We start from the raw sequence: 19403 nt of genomic DNA, 5'->3' as shown, positions 1-19403 counted from the left end.
AGAAAATCCACACAGATCACTGCAGAAGCTGTAGGTGAAATTAAAAGTTGCCATCTCCAATATATTCATTTGCCTGAAGTATTCCCTACATTTACATATTCTAGGGCAGACACAGCTGTACACGTACATATCACCTTCTTTATTGAGTCTGCAAGAGTTGGGACTTTAAACTGGGGTCTGTTAACAGTGAGATCCCATTTACAGTCCAAAGAATGATGTGTCCAGCATGTAGCAATCTTGATTATATTCCGGTCAGGATGTGGGAAAGATGCTATTAGAAACAAAACAATCAATTCACTCAGGCAGTCCCACAAACATGCTTTATGGCATCTGCCTCCTACTCATTTCAAGTGAGGGTTTACAGTGACACATTGGTGAAGATTAGTACACAACTGCAGGCAGATGCCCATGACTGATTCAATTGTTTGCACTGACACTCACAATTGCTGTAATTGCAGCTGGAGTGATAAAAGTCATTGCAAAAAAACAGACCAAGTGAAATCAACATTGTTCCTCAGAGGTTTTATTAGCTGAAACCCAGAAATGCACAATCCACTGTTTTTCCTTGGTATGAATTCAGCACAGCATTTCCATTTGCTATGCCTGCAATACTGTCCTCAGTGGTTTAATGTCAGAACATTCAAAAGGCCTCTTTAAAATCAGAACTTGTAGCAGGAACAGCCATGCATTCCAGCCTCACTCACTTAAAATAATTTATTTCCAGAACAGTGATTAAAAAATAAAGGCAGCAAATGATTTTTAGACAATCAGTGTGATCCTAAATAAAGAATCTTTCTAAGCTGCAGCTTTCCTGCATGCCCCAAGCAGCACCACCATTGTTTCTTTCCTCTCTTCCTCCCATAATGGCTTAACACCATGAATGCTTCAAGCTGGTATTGCTGATGAGCAGTGACCATCTTCTCCAGCCCCTGGAGAAAGAGGGAATGGATGTTTAGAGCCAGGCAGTATCCAAAGCCTTCCTGAGAACAGATCCCCTGTAGCCTGCCAAGCCAGTTCTCAGGCAGTGCTGGAGACTTCCTTCAGACCGCCTACACTGCTGGGGGTTCAGTCCAAAGGAATTGTGAGATGATCCATGGAGGAGCTGAGGATTTAACACATTCACTCCTCACTTACAAAAGAAAAGTGACTTTTGCAAACTTATTTTAATGAAAATGGAAATCCCTTTGTAGCATAACTCATATTCTAAAGGTATTTTAGCATTGCCATCCTGACTACTGGAAAACTTCCATTTAAATGCTCAAGACTGTGATTGTATCTAGTCCTCCTATATCAGATAAAACCAAAGAAAACCCCAAAACTTTAATGGAAAGCAAAAAGAAATTTGCCTGATTGCATTCTTCATTAATTTATACCAGTATAGAGAAAATAAAAAATTCCAGTTGCAGTCCCCTCTAACATCTCTCAAATGGGACACACAAGTGGTCAGATAACCACTGATGCAGCAAAACCTTTAACTACATTTTGTGCTAATTTTAAGAAATAAAGGAGATAATCTCCTCCCAGTATTTAAATTTGGATTAGACTTGCCAATATATTGGAGATATCTAAATCAACAATGTATTGCATCAGAAGGAGCTCTGAGAAATGAAAGGCAAGTGTTTTAAATGTTTCCAGTTCCAGCACAGCACTGGAGAAGGTCAAATGCCCCAACAAGTTCCCTTTAGAGGGACTTGCCAGATCTGATGCTCTGAACACGAGGCACACACACACAGGGCCAGGGACACACACTGAGGATGATGGCAGCACAGAAGGGATTCGTGCCAGGCACAGCCAGGAGCCGCCCCCTGGCCTGAGGAACAGGGAGGGAGGCTGTGGCACTGCAGCCCTGGGCACAGCTCTCTGTGACAGAGCTGCCTGCAGGCCTGTGGAGTGCAGCTAACTCTGCTCTGTGACAAATGTGAATTTCCCATGTGGCTGATGATGTTACACCAGGAGATTGTCCAGCTTAGGGTGCTCCATCAAAGCCAGGAGGAGAGGGCAGCTGGAGGTGCTGCAGGTGGCACAGTGGCCCCTCCTGAATGGCTGTGGTGGCCGTGCAGCTGTCCTGGGAAGGGGACACTCCTGTGCTGGGACACAGCACCCTGAGAGCCAGGCCTGGCCAGTGTGCCTGATAAAAGGCATTTCCTCTCCAAAGCAGACAAGACAGAGGAGCCTTTTATTGCAACAGGCTGATGAAACATCACATTGTTGCTTTCAGTGGTTTTATTTAGTAGCTTTTACATTCCCAACCAAGTTCAGAACTTCACAGTGGAATGCACAAAAAAGCATTTCCAGGTTCAGGCAGAAGGAATAATAAATATTAGCCCCACTCTACAAAGAAGGATTAAGTAGTCAGAGTCACATCAGGAACCAAGACAGGGACAGCAGATGAACCCAGATGTCCCGGGGTGTACTAGGGCTTAAATACAAGATCCCTCTTCATGCTTGTGCTGATGATACATTTCAGTACTCCAGCACCTGAGAACAAAATCTTACCTTTCCTACTGCTTTTGTCTAAGGAAGTCAAGAACCTCCTTCTGTCCTGTAGCCTCTGCCTGTAAGTAGAAACATGAATAAATTCTGTCATCCTCTGCACCAGGACATGCAAATACTCACTTGTGGGAATTAAGACTACGTTACCACAAAATCATTAAAATCCAATTTAAATTTTAATTCCTCCAACATAGAGAAAATTCTTGCTCCAACTATTTACTACTTCACAATAGCACCAGATTTGAGTTTGTAACAAATTCTAATCCCGTTTATAGTCCAACATATATTTTTCCCAAATAAATATTATCCAAGAGCACGTGTCATTGCTCAGCTAGCACACCAAGGGAGCACAGCTGTATGGACACTTACTACTTGTAGGGGATTCCTGCCATCATAACCAGTTTGCTCCAGGTCTGCACCAGCCAGGTACCAGGCATACAGCCCATCCAAATCACCTTTAGCTGTAAGGCTGGAAAAAGAATAATTAATATTGGTTCTAAATCTTTCAGTTAATTTCAGTGAGCTCCTGGCTCCTGTCAATGAGCTCAGCAGGTGAAGGCTGAACCAGGCTCAACATGGTTGCCAGGGTAGAGAGGTAAGGAACACTATTACAACAGCTTTGAATAGCTGAGCAAGCAACACAGCCTGATGAATCAGTTCCTTAAATTATTAGGGCTGTGCTATAAGTACTTACAACAGGCTAGTTTCACATAGTGGGTGTGACTATGACCAAAGGGGAAAAAAAAGTCACGCAGTTTCATATTTCACAACACAATATTTATCTCATGAAATGAGTTGGGGAGAGGGCAATGGCTAAATCAAGATGCAGCTGAGTGAGAGCACAAGCAGATGTGCCAGCAATCCACAGGACTTATTTAAAACCCCTGAGAAAGCCCCTTCATGAGTTTGCATAACTGTGCTTGCTATTAGTATTAGACATTAAGTTCATTTATGTGATATTATTTGAGTTTCACAAAACACTTTGTGGGATTTAAATGGGTAGCAAACAGAAAAAAGAATAAAGGTCTTTTCAAAGATGACCTCTGTCTGCCACATATAACAAGCAATAGAAAGGATCAGAATGAATCCTATATAAAGATGTGAGTTAAAGTTCTCAGAGGAATGCACACCAGGTAATTTCTTTGCACACCTGCTGGTGGTCGCATCCACAATATGTAAAGTTGGTTTTTAACTCTCATTTTGGTAAAAAGGCTAAGAGCATATGCAGAATCATGCCAGTCTGTACCAAGCCTGAAGACGGGCTGAACTGAGGGGAAGATTGGGAGGATGACCTTCAGACTTTTCAGGATACCAACATCTCTGAGGCTTCAGACCTGAGCTTGCCATGAGCTTGCAGATTGTTTCAGCAGAACCCTGCTGATAATCATCAGGTGAGGTTGAATCTCATTAAGAAAGGGGAAGCTTCCCCAACATTATTAAGTTCAGAGTTTTCTGCCTTAACCAGAGCTTGCTGTGGGTGACAAGCACTGTGCTGACAGCAGGGATGGGGATGAACTCCTGGGGGTGATGGCCAAGCCAGGCAGGCCTGGTGAGGGATGGAGAAGGCTCAAGATGCAAGGGGCAGTCATGGAAGAAACCATGAAAGCAGGGCTGCAACCTTCACTTCTCTGCTAGGCTGAAATCACTTCTGTTGTTCATTAAATCACTTAAGTACCTGAAAATATGTTTTCAGGGGAGTGGACACCTCTAATTGCAGCAATCCCAGAGGCTGGGCATGAAAAGGGAAAGCAAATGGTCTCTGTGTTCCTCCATGCAAGCCCCAGGTGACCCACAGCTGAGGCCTTTGAGGACAGGGAAGTGGTAGTGGGGTACTAAGAGGTTTAGCAGTGCTTCAGTCTGGCATCATGAAGGAAAGGATCAATAAATCATTAATGAAAACTGCCCTCAGAACAGAAAAGGCCCCTCAGAAGCAGTAAGGAAACAGAGGAAAGCAAAGGAGGTCCAACAGGAAGCTCAGTGGGAGGTTGGTAAGGAAACTTCAGGAAAGAGGGGTGAGCATTAGTAAAGAAAAAGTGTAAGCATTAGTAAAGCAAAGAAATTGCTTAGCAGCCACTTCTGGAACACATGAATTATCTTTATTTACAAAGCCTAGTCTCTTGCTGTTAACACTGTAAGGTCACAGGTTAAAGGAAGAAATAGAAAGCCGACCAAGAGAGTTTATATGAGCATCACCAACACTGGACAGGACAGCACACTGTATTTGCCAAACAGAATCACATCATTCAGCCATGCGTGAAGTGGAAACCACTTTGGTCAAAGACTTTCAGAAATATTACCAACCCACACACCCAGGGCACCTCAGCCACATCTCTGTAAGCAACAGACAAGGACAGCTGTGCTAACTCGAAAATTAACTGCCTGTTAACAGCACCATTCAGAAAGAGAAAATTAACCCTCGCTGCAGAGGGCAAAACTGTGGTCTCCTTTTGTGACATTAGAGCAATCCAAATACACAGAAGTATCTTCATTTTGCAGCAGCCATTTACTGATCAATTGAGAACTTTATTCTATGGAGACTGTGTTCAGAGAACAAAAGGTGATGTAGCTTGTGAGAAAATGTAGATACCAGTCTAAATAAAAGATACCTACTATTTAGTAGATTGATTATCACCATAAGCACCACAAAACATCTCCTCCAAATCCAGATTTCCACAGTCAAGCCATAGACATCTGGATTTCCTTTATACACAGTAAGTGTTAAAATACATACAGAGGCCTTCTCAATTTACACTATAGGAACCCTGACTCTGTATTTATCTCACAGATATTTATGCCAGCAATTCCAACTACAAGTGCAACCTCCAAGAAGCAAGTCCATCACTGGTATATAATTGAATAGAACAAAGATATCTTCAATTTACACTTCCCATGATGTTTAAAACCTGCTTTGTTGATAAAGAACTATCTACCACAGTTTACTAAACTCTGATACCTTTAACAGCTGATAATCCCAGGCATCCTGCCTATCAGTACTCTTGCATTCAGAAAAATGATTATGTATCCAGTTCACAGTTTCAGCAGGGCTAATGTACCATGATGATGACAGAGCTAAGATCAGGAACAGTGACAGTGCTGTCTGTGCCTACAATCACACCAAAAGCTGCATTTTAAGGGGTGCTCTGTTCCTGCCAGGGGACCAGGAGCAAAGCTTGTCAGGGCTCAGAGGGTTATAAGGACAAGGACCAATGCAGCTGTAGATTTGGGAAGTAATAAGTACAGTCAAATACACCTTGGGTTCCTTCCTGCCTCTTCATGTACTGGGATTTCATCCTTCCCTGGGACACAAAGCTGTGCTTTATCAGCAATTCTCATTTTTCCATGTCTATATAAAGTAATCAGGACAGACTTCCTTTTTTTCAGGTATATCATCAGCCTGACATAAGAGAAAAATCTTTTTCCTCTTTTTTTCTCCTTTTAAGATGAAGATCCAAAGGGGGAAAAAAAAGTCCAGCACAAGGCATGGATTGCTCTGTCCTGAACAGATTTGGGAGTGCTGTTCTTAGCTTGTCTCCACATCTCTCTCAGCTCAGACAGACTTCTTTGAAAAACAGCAAGCAGTAGAAGCTTGGTCCTTATCCTGCAGAGGGATATTTACCTTTCCTTCCCCAGCCTTACCCCCTCTTTATGTTAAATTGAAGAGGCCTCTTATTCTGAAAGGTGGTGATTTTGAAAGGCTCTATCTTTCTATATATCATAAAATATCATTTTATGAAATCTAAGAATATGAGAAAGCTGGTTTGGCTTTGTGCCCCTGTTTCATTTTGTGAAGTACAGACTTGAAGTACCTCAATTCTACACAAGCTTTTTTCCCTTTAAAAAACAAACACACAACAACTGTTTACCAACTCCAGAAGTCCAGAAGCTTTCAGAATAAGGGTGTCCCAATTTATCTCGTCATGGTTTGGTTTTTCAGACAAATGACAATACTAGTGCAAAATGAGAAGATATTCTGACATTTTAAACAGATTACTAACACTGAGATCTCATTTCCAAACAAAGCCTTGAACCAGATACCAAACATCAACAAAGTGATTTTAAAACCAGACTAACACCTCTCACTTTAAAAAAGACACCAGCAAATGAAACCATGAAAGATTTAATAACTATGTGCATCTCCACTTCCTACACAAGAGTTCCCACTGATACTCTCAACCCTCAGTTTTGGCTGGTACTCCTTTCTCTCTCAAACATCACCAGTGCCAAAGGAACACATTTATTTTCATTTTATCTCCATAACCTTCCAAGTGAACTATTCTACTCCTATTCTTTTCTATTCTATTCTATTCTATTCTATTCTATTCTATTCTATTCTATTCTATTCTAAAATTATGAGTCTAAACAGAAGGAGGCTGAGGAGACTATTCATGGTCTTTGATAATAGTCTGTTTGAGGATTGGTAGGTGCAGAGGGAAACCATGCTTATAGTTTAATTCAGAGAGAACTGCATGGGGGAAAAAGTTAAGTTAGCCAAGTGCAGAAACACTGAGCTTATCAGAAAGCAAGCAGCTTTATCCTTCTAAACCCCAAGAACTTGACATATTGCCTTGGTGACAAATTCAGACTTGTAGAAATTGCAGCTTAAGGCTCATTACAAGATAGAAGAAACATAGGAAAATAGTTCAAATTAGACAAAGGGAGATGTTATAAACAGATGGTTCTGTAAACAGCTTGACCATGTGGCCATGTTCAAGCTGTGCCATGAAGGTGCCAGTGCTTGCAAAGAGGGGCTTAAAACAAGAGAGAGGACAGAGAAGTGAGCCAGAGCATGCTGGAAAATGAGCCTATCACTAAGGTCATCTGGGGACACTGTGGAAATATCAGAGACAAACACCAACACCTCAGATTTAGTAACAGCTGAGTAACACTGTGGAAAAAGTCCACTTTGTTAGAAATGAGTATGCCAGACCCTCTGAACAGCAGAGCAAATGAAGAGCTGCAGCTCTGCAGGAGCAGGGTATGAGCAGCCACTTCAGCACTGTCTTGAAGGCTGACCACTGCCTGGCTCTGCTCCTGGGACAGGCCATACAGATCCAGGTGCACAATGATCCCTAAAAAGCTGTAACAAACTGCATGGGAACCCCATTTTGTTATTGTGTGTGAAGAACCCTTTTCCTCTTCTTGGTTTGTATTTTTTTTTGTTTGTTTTGGACATGTTACTGCCAGGTCAGCTAGCCAAACTGGTTCTGCACATGCCACCAGAAAGAGGCCAGTTTATTTGCAGAGAAATGTCATTCCCTAAACCTTTTTTTGGCAAACTGCACAAACCAAGGGTTTAATTCTGTCCTGTCACTTGCAGTGCCCTGTGAAGTGCATATTTTTGACTCCATGGTAAAAGTCTTATTAGCCAGTCTCCTCTGAGCATGTTATGACAATGGAAACACTCCAGACAGTGATCCTTAATTCCAGAATTACTCAAAGGACAGAGTCCAGTCTCCACACAGAACACACATAAGCTTCACCTTGACCTTGTTTGGTGAACATTATACAGCACTGACCAGTCCCTGCAGTCTCATGATTTCCTGCCAAGTCCTGAATATAGAGGCCAGTGCTCAGGGGTTTTATGTTTGTTTTACAAAAGAAGAGAGAAGAGGAAATTAAGTAAAAATTACAAGTAACTTTTGGAAATACATGGAACCTTCTCAGAATTTTCAGAGTAATTTGTAATTCAGGACCAGTACTGGAAAAAATGAAATCTAACATCTATTTCTTTTTATAACACATATCCACATTGCTATATATTGAAAGTAACTGTATGGAAAGCCAGCTTTAAGAGAATTTTATCCTCTTAAAATTAATTATAGTGATGGTGAGCAGCAGTTCACAAGTTTTGGGGTTAAACCTATTAGTCTATTTGATTTTGTTATTTTAAGAACAATACTATGTACTAATTAGAATGGAAGCCATTCCAAAGTAAGTGAAAAGTGGACTTTAAGACAATAAAAATGGTGATTTGTGCAGCTTTATTTTTAGAGAGATATTAGAAAATCACACCTTGAAGAGCTTCTTTTCACCATTCCTTAATAAGAGACTTTGGGGGGAAATGGGATATTTATTTTCTTCCAGTTCACTTATCCTCACAATCCTCTCTCCCTTGGATCTCTCTTGAGTTATTGGTGCTTTGAAACAGAGTTGATTCTTCATTTCATCACTTCCCTTGTTGCCTTATTATTCATCTATCACAGAAAGAACTCCCTCATGTGCCAGGAACCAACTGTTTATTGAAAGTGCTCCATTTTTGAGTCTCCTCTGAGAGGAGAAAAAAGAAAAACCATCCCACTCCATATCCATTTTAGGGCCACTTCATAGATCACATTTACCTGCAGAGAATTGTTCCAACATCCTCCAAGTCATGGCTTGACAGGTGTGCTCCTGTTTCTCGTAGCAAGTTAATCACTGAGAAGTGCCTTTATGAGAGGAATTGAAAAAAATGAGAAAGTGACTTGACCTTGAAAGTGACATTTTCCCCCTGAATCCAACATTGTCATATACACAAACAGGGAAAGTTCTCACATTCTCTTTTCCACAATCACAGAACCAATGAATCTTTTCCAAGGTGACAGATGCAGTAGACAGAGCTTCCCTCCCTCTCAAAAACTCATTCACACACTAAGCTCAAGGAAGTGTTAAGTTCAGCTCTAAAAAGGAAAGGGATGCACACCCTTCTCTTCCAAGAGTTCTTAGTGTCTTAACCTTAGAGCTAGTTTAATTAAACAGTAGAAATATTAGTAACTGAAATACATGCAAATAGGCAGAATATTTATTACATAGCATCATTCCTGTATTTTAAAGAATACAGTCCCCATACATATCAGTCTTAAATAAAACATTGTGTCTTGCAGATAAGCAACGAATCTTTATGTTAATGGAGAAGCTAATCAGATTTTTAGGGCTTCAAAATAATGGTAAGTATTCTTATGAGCCTCTGTAAAAAGCACATATTTTCCTAACTTCCTCCCCCCAATACATTTATTATTGATTTCTACCTGGAGATTTTAGGAGGTTTTCCTTGTCCTTTCCTTTAAGGTGAAGGGACAAATGGCACTGCCAGCCAAAACCTACATCTTAGTCAGATGCTTAAGAGACTCTGTGGAAAGGCTGCTCTCTAAAGGTACTATTGTGGGTAGAAAATGACAAGTAAAAAATCTGCAAAATACATTTTTCATAACTAACCTAGTGGAAGGTTTAGAACTAGGTTTGAAAAGGAGATGACAGAATGCTTCTGTGTTAAACAACTGATCTAGTTTACAATTTAAAACACAAGTTTTTTTCCTCCAGAAAGAGCATGATGACCCAGTAGATCTGGAATAGTTTCACAGTTCCTGTTTTAAGTAAATTTATATAATATAACACTTCAAAATAAAGAGGTAGGCTTATAATTTAATAGGAAATACATGAGTTTTTCCAACCAATAACCTAAAAGATCATTTGTAGTAATTCAAAATTACAAATAAGCTCACATACACTTTCTGCTTAATCACTTGGTGGTAGCCATGGGCCTTTCCATTTTTGAATTGGACTAAACTACTTATCTAATCCCTCTGCCTGTTTTTAGGAAACTCCATCTTCAATCAGAAGTTACTTTACAGTTATCCATATAAAGCTTATATGTTCCATATAAGAGCTTTAGCTTCTAAACTAACCAAAGAACTGTGCATGTGCTATAGGAATCATTTCACCTTTCCAAACACAGCTTATTGACCCTAGGAGACAGATTTTATTTTTTTTTTAATTATACTTTGTTCCAGTTGACAGCCAAAAAAAAAAAAAAAATCTTCCTTTGCTTCATAGCAAAGCATTGCTGGGACAGCCCATGCCTCAAGTTTGCTTAGTTATCTAAAATATTTCCTCAGGTGGGTCCCTTACAACATGGCTCGTCATCCACAAGCATCTCCTTGAGCCAGCAAACAATGGCATCCTCTCCTGCTCCTCAATCCATGGTAAGGCATGAATTCTACATGGAAGAATTTTTTAGTTTTTAGTCTTAATCCAAACAGCAATTAGCTGAAATGAAATTTGACCTGAAATAGATTAAAGTAGAACATGTCTGTTCACTCAGGCTCTCATTGGGTACTGAACAGAACATGGGGAGTGTCTGTTTACTCTCCAAGGACTGCCCTGGAGTGTTCTTCATTTCCCACCTTATGCAGGAAATCTCAGCATGAAATGAGCATTTTTTAAAACAAAAGCGTTGCTATGGGACAGCACTAAAAGATAAAAGGCTGCAAAGCATGTAATGTGTGGTATCTTCCCTCAATGTTCTCCACCTGTGAGGACTGTATCTTGATACCAGCAAAAATACAGATTTTCTCTTTCTGTTGTAACTATTTACTCCTTACTGGTAGGAAGAATCTCTCCAGAAAGCCCTTCACACCCCACAGCCATTCCTGCTCTGAGTGGGGCTCTGTAAATATCTGGTACAGACAGATCTGGGATCATTTACCCTGCTCATTTAATTTAAACAATAAATTTAAACAAGGAAAAATAAAAGTAGTTTGAAATAAATTATGTTTGTAACCATTGTAACTGATAGTGTTTACAATAAATGCTTACAATAAAGCATTTCTAAACAGAAGTACAATGTCCTGATGAATCATTCAAAGTCACATTTCTTGGCAAAATGGGAAGAAGTGCTGTGCACTACTGCTTGTTAAAGACAGGGCAAGGGAAGGAAGACTAGGGACAAATAGCAATGCAAAGTTTAGAAGTGTCAGATTTAGTAGTGAGGCTGTGAAGTCCAAGAAAGCAAACAGACCACTGTGACATTCCCACCACTCCACATGGAAAGTATGTGGGAGGCAAGGCTCCGCAGCGTGTTCCTGCCTGCACCGAGCGCCATCGACATTCTGAGCAAACCTCAGCCTCTCCTGAGCACCACTTCTGCTCTCCTGCACCCACCACCAGGGCACTGCTCATATCTCAAGAGCCTGGCTGTGAATTTTCTGATACTGTTATGTCTTAGGCACAGGAGAGGTATTTGTCTTTAGAAATTGTTTCTTTAAGTGCTGCTCTCCTGTGGCTTTACAAAAGCCTCACAAGGGTCACAGTGGAGCTGATCTGAAGTTCAGGTGATGTCATGAGCCATGAACTTCTTGGGAACAGATCAAATGCAATTCCTGTTCTAAGGTGACAGCACAAAACCAAGAACAGAACTGCTGGACAGTCAAAGCTCAAGGTGCAGAGGGATGGCAACCTCCACATGTCAGCCCTGGATGCACAGCTTCATGCTCATTTTAGCCCCACCTGATAATGCTTAGCAAAAAACAAATGCTTAACATTGTCACCTGTGAGCTGTTCCTGACCCTCCCTTTTCTTACTGTGTTCTGTCACCAAACCATGGCTCTTGGTCAGACACAGGCTGTAGAAACAATGTTATTCTGCATATGTTACTTGAGATAGCTTTTAGTAGTATCAGTTATTCATCCCTCTCTGAAGGAAAAAACAAGAAGGCAAAAGGTGTTTCTACTGTCTCCTACCTGTTAGGTTCCATTGTTCATAACACTGGACATTAAAACTCGAGTGTATACTACTATTTTTAATATATTTGTAGCAGAATATCTGATTTGGTGCAGTTTTCAACATTCAGCACTATGAGCAAAGTTTGAGTTCCAGGTAAAGACATCCACACTCTAACCAGTTCTTGAGGGCTCTGGACTCACAGGAATCCAGGTTCTGTGCAGTACCTGTCATCCCAGGCCCTCAGCTGGCAGACACTTATTAAAAGTGAATTGACTTCAAAAGGGATGAATCATACATGTGAAATTAACACACATGTAAGAGTTTGCAGGACTGGGGCCTTAGGCTGCACACCTTCCACCAACTCTCCTTAAAGAAATGCAGGTGTAATGTAGATCCAAACTTGACTGGCTTCATTCTTTTTCATGCTTGCTCCCCTAGCAACCAGAATGGTTATGGCAGGATCAGCTTAGTTTCACTTATTTGGTTTTCTGCATGGTATCACTGAGAATTTTGTGCTCAAACACTGTAAGGACAGGCTGCAGTGTGCTTCTTGGAGTCAATGGTAGGTAGATTTTCACTCTGCCTTAGATTTCCTGAAGTAATGTAAATGTAACCTTTCAAAATATCAAGTATTTAAATTCATATTTACGTGGGAGGTAATTTTACTACCTCTAATCTGATGTTCTCACAGCACTATATGAGCAACTCCCCATTTTCAACCTTTTACCACTGCTCTACAAGTAAATGGAAGCACTTTTACTACTTAAAATATACACATTTTTTATTCAAGACATTTTCCTGCTGAGAGAGTTTCTGTTATTAAAAAAGTATTATTCTATTGTTTTGAAAATTAATTATCCCTTGAGGGTGCTGTAAGAAATTAAAGGAATGCTACTTATTTTGATATGTCAAACAACTGGCCTAGATTAACAGTGGTCTGTTTAGCCTCATGCATAAAGTGAGAGAGACTACAGGCAAATTGCAGAGTTACAAATGAAAAAGCGGAAACGCAGTAGTTTATTTCTTATTTAGAAAGAAACAAAGAAAGAATCACCTAAAGTCAAAAAATGTAGGAGACTATCATTGACATAAATCAAGTCACTGGTGTATCAGCTGACAGTGCTATGTTAAGAAGCTTTTAAGAAGAGACATAACTCCTGGTCATTTTTACAAATGAATAAATGGAAGAGAAAAATCAGTCATCATTACACAGGTTTGCATGCTGGTTAAAAGGCAAGCCACTGAGAAACGTTACATAAAAGACTGGAAGAAAGCTATTTTTAAGATGAGTGGATACTGTATTGCAGTTAAATGCCAATTAAACAAATATTAATTCTCAGAAAATGGGATTAAGCTGATGCAATGTTCAGTAAAATTGAGAAAGTTACAATATTAAACAGTTTAAAGCATTGACTACTCATTATCATCAGTTTCTCCCCCTTCCCTCTCTGCCACTTTCTATCAGGATAATCTCTTCACTTTCAGCTTGCAAGTGTTTAATAAATAGAATTTAAATACTTCTGTAGCAGAAATCTTTTTAGTGGGTATCTAATTACACACATATATAGCTGTCTGCTCTTTAGCATTCTCCTTTATATGCTTACCAGTGTGAAATGCAGTGTGAGTACACAGCAGATCATAAATACACATTTATGAGATTAGTTCTAAGTCAACTCTTCCTCTCATTCCAACAGTAGAAACAAAAAGAGAAACTGAAAACGGTTATGGTGCAGTTTCCTTTTACAATTCCCTGCATCAAAATGGGTGTGCAGTTTTAAAGAGCTTAAGAGTCATAGTAGGAGACTAACATAGGAGTGGCAATTCTGAGGAATCCAAACAACAAGCTCATGTGAAATTCCTCAGGCGGTAGATGGGTGCGGTAAAAGAAGTAGGTGCCTGATTTGCAGGAACATCTAATAGTATCTAATGCTTTAGCATTTTCTCACATTGGACCAGAGCCACCTCTATTCAACTCCAAGGTTATTTGTTTGATTTGCTGTTGGGCTTGTTTTTGCTTTAAGACTGTAGAGCTTATACATTCATGAGGTAAAGCAGCAGGCACAAAGCAGTTTGGGACCATGCAGGAGGAATGGCAATAGCACAGCGCGGCCACGCCGCACTCCAGCTCACAGCCAGGGAGCTGCTGGGCTTCTGCAGCTGCTCCTGGAAACAGAAGAAGCCTCCAAGTTATTCCTGCAGCCCATGGTAATCCAGGACTGCCAGACCTCCCAGGGAGCTAACTGCAGCTTGACAGACCAGGTGAACCTGTCAACATTAGAAAGCTGCAGGAATATCTGAGGACATTCACCCAGAAAGACCATGAAAATTCAATCCATCTGAGCTCTTTTACAGAAAAAAATGGCTTTTCTCCTCTTTTCTCCTGCCATGATACAGACTGAATATGAGATAAGGAGCTGAAAGCGGATCAAAGACAAGGAGAGATTATGGTGTGCAGCTTCTAACATGCTGGAAGACCAATGGCTCTATGAATCCCCAGGCTATACAAACTAAATCTTAGAAAATTAAATTCTGATTACTGATAACTTTTATATTCTGTGATACGGCCATTCCTTAGGACTGTACAACATGGAAGAGATCAGTAAAGGGCAAGTCCATGACTACCATTCAAGAACTGCTGACATTCATAACAGCAGGAAGAGGAAATCCACAAAGCAGGCAGAGCCATGCAACCATCCCATATAATTATGAGTGGGTGGAAGGGGAAAATCAAAAAACCAGTCATCCAGCAAGAGACTCAGGAAAGCACTGGTGGAAGGAGAAGATTAAAACATGTCAACCTACCGGTATATTTTGTGCCAACTGAAACAGTCTGGTCTTGATGAGAAAGGGAAGGGCAGAAAGAGAACAGACAGCCCATGGTCCTGCACTCTCACTTCTGATAATCAAAAGGAGTGATCAGTTTGGCTCTGTTTTATAAGGAAGCTTCACAATAAAGAGTGGAGCCCTGAAATTATGGACAAAGTCTTGGCAGGAGGACAGCAATAATTACCTTATGCTAAAATTCTGCATGCATAACAAGTTGTTTGCTTTCATTCCACATTATTTTAAAAAATCTTTTCATTTAGGCTAGGCACATCCTTTGAAATAAGCTGATATGTGTTATTTAAACTGCTGTCATTTACACATGACTGCTGAGACCAGACAAGACCAGACCACAGGATGGATGGAGTTGAAATCCAAAATGACAGAAGGTTTATAAACCTTACATGGAGCAGCACATGAATTGTTACCTGAACTTGATGGCGTTCATCAGAGGGGTAGATCCATATCTGTCTCTGGCATAAACAGTTGCACCAGACATCAACAAATACTCAACTAAGGGCAGGTGCCCTTCAGAGGCTGCAATGTGCAGGGGAGTTCGGCCGTCGTAGTCTCCACAGCTCAGGTTTCCACCCTACAAAAGGACAAATCCTTCACATGACAAAAAGAGAATGGCTGCACATCAAGCTGTTGCAAACATCACACAGTAGCATGTATACATCACACTTTCATTCTGCCACCAAATAGTTAAGCCTGCACATTAAGTATCCAAATAAGCCTGTCAAACATAAAGTTTATCTTGTAGCATTGTTTTAGTGCCAATAAAGATATTTATTCCACCTCCTGCATGTTTCCCACTGAAATATATTCTTTATTACAGCACACCATGGTGCAGCTTTGTGCCCATAGACTGCTAATTGTTCTTGTCTTAGTTAATTCCTACTTTCAAGATATATTTATCGTTTCTTGAGGCCCATTACCAAAATCTCAATAGTAGGGTAAACCAAGGCAAAGAGGGGGGAAAAAAGAAAAGAGATGACAGGGAAATGCCTGATTTTTCTTTGGGTATAACCCAAGTCAGAGCTCTAGGGAGAAACAGAAATTCTGAATTAGCACTGCACTGTGTTTTGCTTAAATATAATCTTCAAGTTCTTTTTTTATTCCTGACAGATTTACATCCAAAAAGTGGATACTATGAATATGTATAGAGAAAGTTAAGTGAAAAGAAAGCAGCACAAATCATTTTAAAATGTTCCAAAGTTAGCAGATAAGAACTTGCATTTTAATCTACCTGTATTTTCACAGTTCAAAAGAAAATGTAAACAGCTGAAAACCAGAGAGGGACAAGAACATACCAGTTCTGAAAAGCAAAGACCAAGAAGTCTAAAAACCATTTGTAACTGTCATAGCACCTTGACTCTACAACTTAGGCTGTCACTTTCCATGAGTATGGCTTCCTATCATAAATTACAGTTTTATTTTAAAATTAATGTTTTGTACACACCGTTCATTCTACATTACCATTTCTGCTATGGCTCTTATTGCATCTATGTCACCCAGTTTAGCTGCAGCACAAGCCAAAGGTGGAATTAATGCATCTCGTACAGCTTCTAACTCCTGAGAAACAAATAAAATTAAACATTTAATATCAGCCTTGCCTCTAATGCGACTGACACCCAAGTCATAAAAACACTGCCCTTGCTTTCATGTAAAGTTCCAAATTAGTCATTTGTATGTTTAGAAATGGTAGCACTTAGTTCTTGGAAGAAAAGAACTCTTGTGTTTATTTTACATTTTGTCAGTCGCACATCCATAAGATTTATACTCCTCTCTGGCAATACTACAAGTACCTGATATCTTTATAAACCTTTTAAGGTGCACAAACTAATTGCCATCTCTGTACTTCCATAGCTACACATCAGTACAGTAGGAGAAACAGTGCTGGGGGGAATTGGAAAAGACCATATCTTCAAGACTGGATCAATTTTATTCATGTTATTCCTCAGATATTTGAGTAACCTGTACTTTCAAACCTACACTGACAAGCCTCCTAGGCCCCTAAATATTCTCCCATTTCTCATGCTTACTAAAGAAGAACTAAAGAATACATTCAGTATTCATTAGTTAATAAAAATCCCATCCTCCCTGAACCTAAATCAAGAGAAAAGTGAGTATTTGTATAACCAGTACTTTATTATCTAATTTATATTTATATTTTCTAATTGGGTGGGACTACACACCACAAATTACACTTGTGTAATGCTTCCTTAGTATCAGCTTTCTATGACTGCATGTACAATTAAGCTCTTTTACCCATTATTATTTGGATTGCTCCAAACTGTCAATACATTTGACCACAAAAATATAAAGCAATTCTTCATATCATTGATACCCTGAATTAGAGCATCTGTCTGAGGCTGGTTATTGCAACCAGCCAGCCAAGAAAGTAATCCCAAGAGAGGGCTACAAAGGAGGGGGGGGAAAAACATTAATATGTTTTTAATTAAAAACATTGTAGTTATAGAATTGTCATTGTGTCCTTTCTCCCTAACTCCATATTCCAATTTTCTTTCAGCTTTGCTGTTCATCTTTAATCTAGGTTTATTTAACTCAGTTTACAGCTTTACATGATACTAATTTTAAATATTTAAGTATATACCTCCTTGCTGCTGATACTTAGAGATTTGGCAATCACTTGAATAAACTTGCTATCTCTCAAAGAGATCTTGGCTCCTGTGGGTACAACAGTCATTTCTCCTCTTAGATTCTCACTCAGCATCTGAAAAGCAAGCAATCAAACTCTTTGTTAGCAGAGGAAAAAAAATGGTGGCAGTCTAATAAAAAAAACCTTATAATCAAGTTAGAAAACTGTTTGGAGGAATTATGGAAACTAACTGAATGCAGACAAAAGATTAAAGAAATAGTTACTGTCCCATGCAGACTGCACGTTTAAAAAGACAAAGGAGGGAGAGAGACAGGCAAACAAAACTTTCTTCCAAAGCAAAGAAAACCAAAATAAGCACATAACAAAACACCCCAAATTTTAGAATATGCGGACAAAAGTTCCCTAGTGGGGTAAGCTGCAGCCTGCTTAAAAACACAAAGATAATGAGTAATGAGCAGAGTGAGGCTTAAGACCAGAATATTCTGAAATGCTGCTGCCTCTTGCCAGCATTCACAAACCTCAGGACTCCTACACAGACTGTGTACATAGACCTCAAAACAAAGCCCAGTGCTGCCTGTAGACAGTCCTGTATTTCCATGGGTTTTCAAACAGCTCCATTAGCCCTGATTTTGTTACAATTTGGACATAGATCCAGCTTTGAATGCAGAAAATCTACAGTAGTAGCACTCCTTCAGTATCCAAACAGGCATGTAACAGTTTGCAGGATGGGTGCCTCCAATATAACTGGGAAAAAAACCCAAATCAAAATGTAAAAAGGTCAGCCAATTCATGTGTAGAAAGTACTTGAATAGGGCAATAAAGAAATGAAAATACCCTAAATGACAGACTCTGAGAAACTTGAAGAACGCAGATAGAAGCCAGTCATCAAGAAAAAGCAACTAGTTTCCTCAATTCTGACCATTTTACACACTGGCATTCTTTCAGAAAAGGCTGCTGATGCAGCTATAAAGCACATAGTTATTTCAATTAGAATTTTAAAAAGCAGGATTGTGAAAGTTTGCAAGAAACAGATGTGATGTTGGCAGGAGGAATGCCCCAGGTTTACTTATGTCTAGGCATGCCCTTTATTAAAAAAAAACCCTCCAAAGCTGACAACACCATAGCTGTCTGCTGGAAGAGTCCCATATACATGTAACTCAGAGGATACCAACTGCTTTGGCACACTTTTAGAATTTGACAGGTTGAGATCATTGCTTTACACAGGTAACCTTAGCAATTGGCACCTGTGCTAAATGCACCCAGTGCAAAACCCTGTGTGCTTATTCAGTCCTACCAGCTCTTCAGACATTTGTATGTGTCTGGGGGCACATTCCTTGCTCTTCATGTTGAAAAAGAATCCTAAAATAACCACGCCAGCTTCAGGAGAGCTTCTGTCTCTTGGGAGACTATTGTTTGGTGATATGTTTAGCTGAAGATATTGCCACAGACAACATATTTCCAGGCTTTCTTCTTCTCCTGGTCTCTATAACTCATTCCTGCCCAGACAATGTAGCATGTTGTTCCCTTAGTTGTGCCAGCACAATTGTTTGTGGGTCTGTACTATGATTCAAATGAGGAAACCAATCCTGCATACTCAAAGAAATTGCAAAAGTTATTTTGTTTTTCATCCCATATAAAGGAGGTCCAGCACACCACCACACAAAAACTGTGTAGCACAACCCAAAGGGCAGCACATGAAAATGCAGAACTATCTTGTGACATGGTACCTAAAACACCTTATCAAATCCTCACCTGAGTAAGTCAGCTATCTCACCTCAGCAAATTGGATCTCAAATTAAGTTTTAACTCACACACCCAGGCAAGACTGGGAAGGTTTCTCCTGTCCCAGGTCAAATAATCTGCTGTGCAAGATTAAAGTGAGCATAAAAAAAAAACCAAGCTAGTGCATGTGTGTTCCAGGGTCAGTGAGTATGCCAAAAGGGTCTCAGTGAAGAGTTGGGGTTTCTGAAGTGCAAATGTGTGGGTA

General features: G+C 39.9%; 1 protein-coding gene across 1 annotated transcript in view; it reads right to left on the bottom strand.

The window, feature by feature from the left end:
- Nucleotides 1-371: 371 nt before the first annotated feature.
- The window catches only part of ASPG (asparaginase), a 44820-nt gene continuing 25788 nt past the window's right edge, over nucleotides 372-19403 (bottom strand). The window contains exons 10-16 of the mRNA XM_058807388.1: nucleotides 17411-17530; nucleotides 16273-16368; nucleotides 15222-15385; nucleotides 8832-8918; nucleotides 2863-2962; nucleotides 2497-2555; nucleotides 372-929 (exon numbers count right to left, since the gene is read on the bottom strand). Coding sequence (XP_058663371.1) covers nucleotides 2502-2555; nucleotides 2863-2962; nucleotides 8832-8918; nucleotides 15222-15385; nucleotides 16273-16368; nucleotides 17411-17530 — 621 coding nt within the window. The 3' untranslated portion in view covers nucleotides 372-929; nucleotides 2497-2501. The remainder of the gene's footprint in view (nucleotides 930-2496; nucleotides 2556-2862; nucleotides 2963-8831; nucleotides 8919-15221; nucleotides 15386-16272; nucleotides 16369-17410; nucleotides 17531-19403) is intronic.

Source organism: Ammospiza caudacuta, chromosome 6 (genome assembly GCF_027887145.1).
Source record: "Ammospiza caudacuta isolate bAmmCau1 chromosome 6, bAmmCau1.pri, whole genome shotgun sequence".
NCBI lineage: Eukaryota > Metazoa > Chordata > Aves > Passeriformes > Passerellidae > Ammospiza > Ammospiza caudacuta.
The sequence above is the reverse complement of the archived record's forward strand: the minus strand, read 5'-3'. Positions and strand labels throughout refer to the sequence as shown.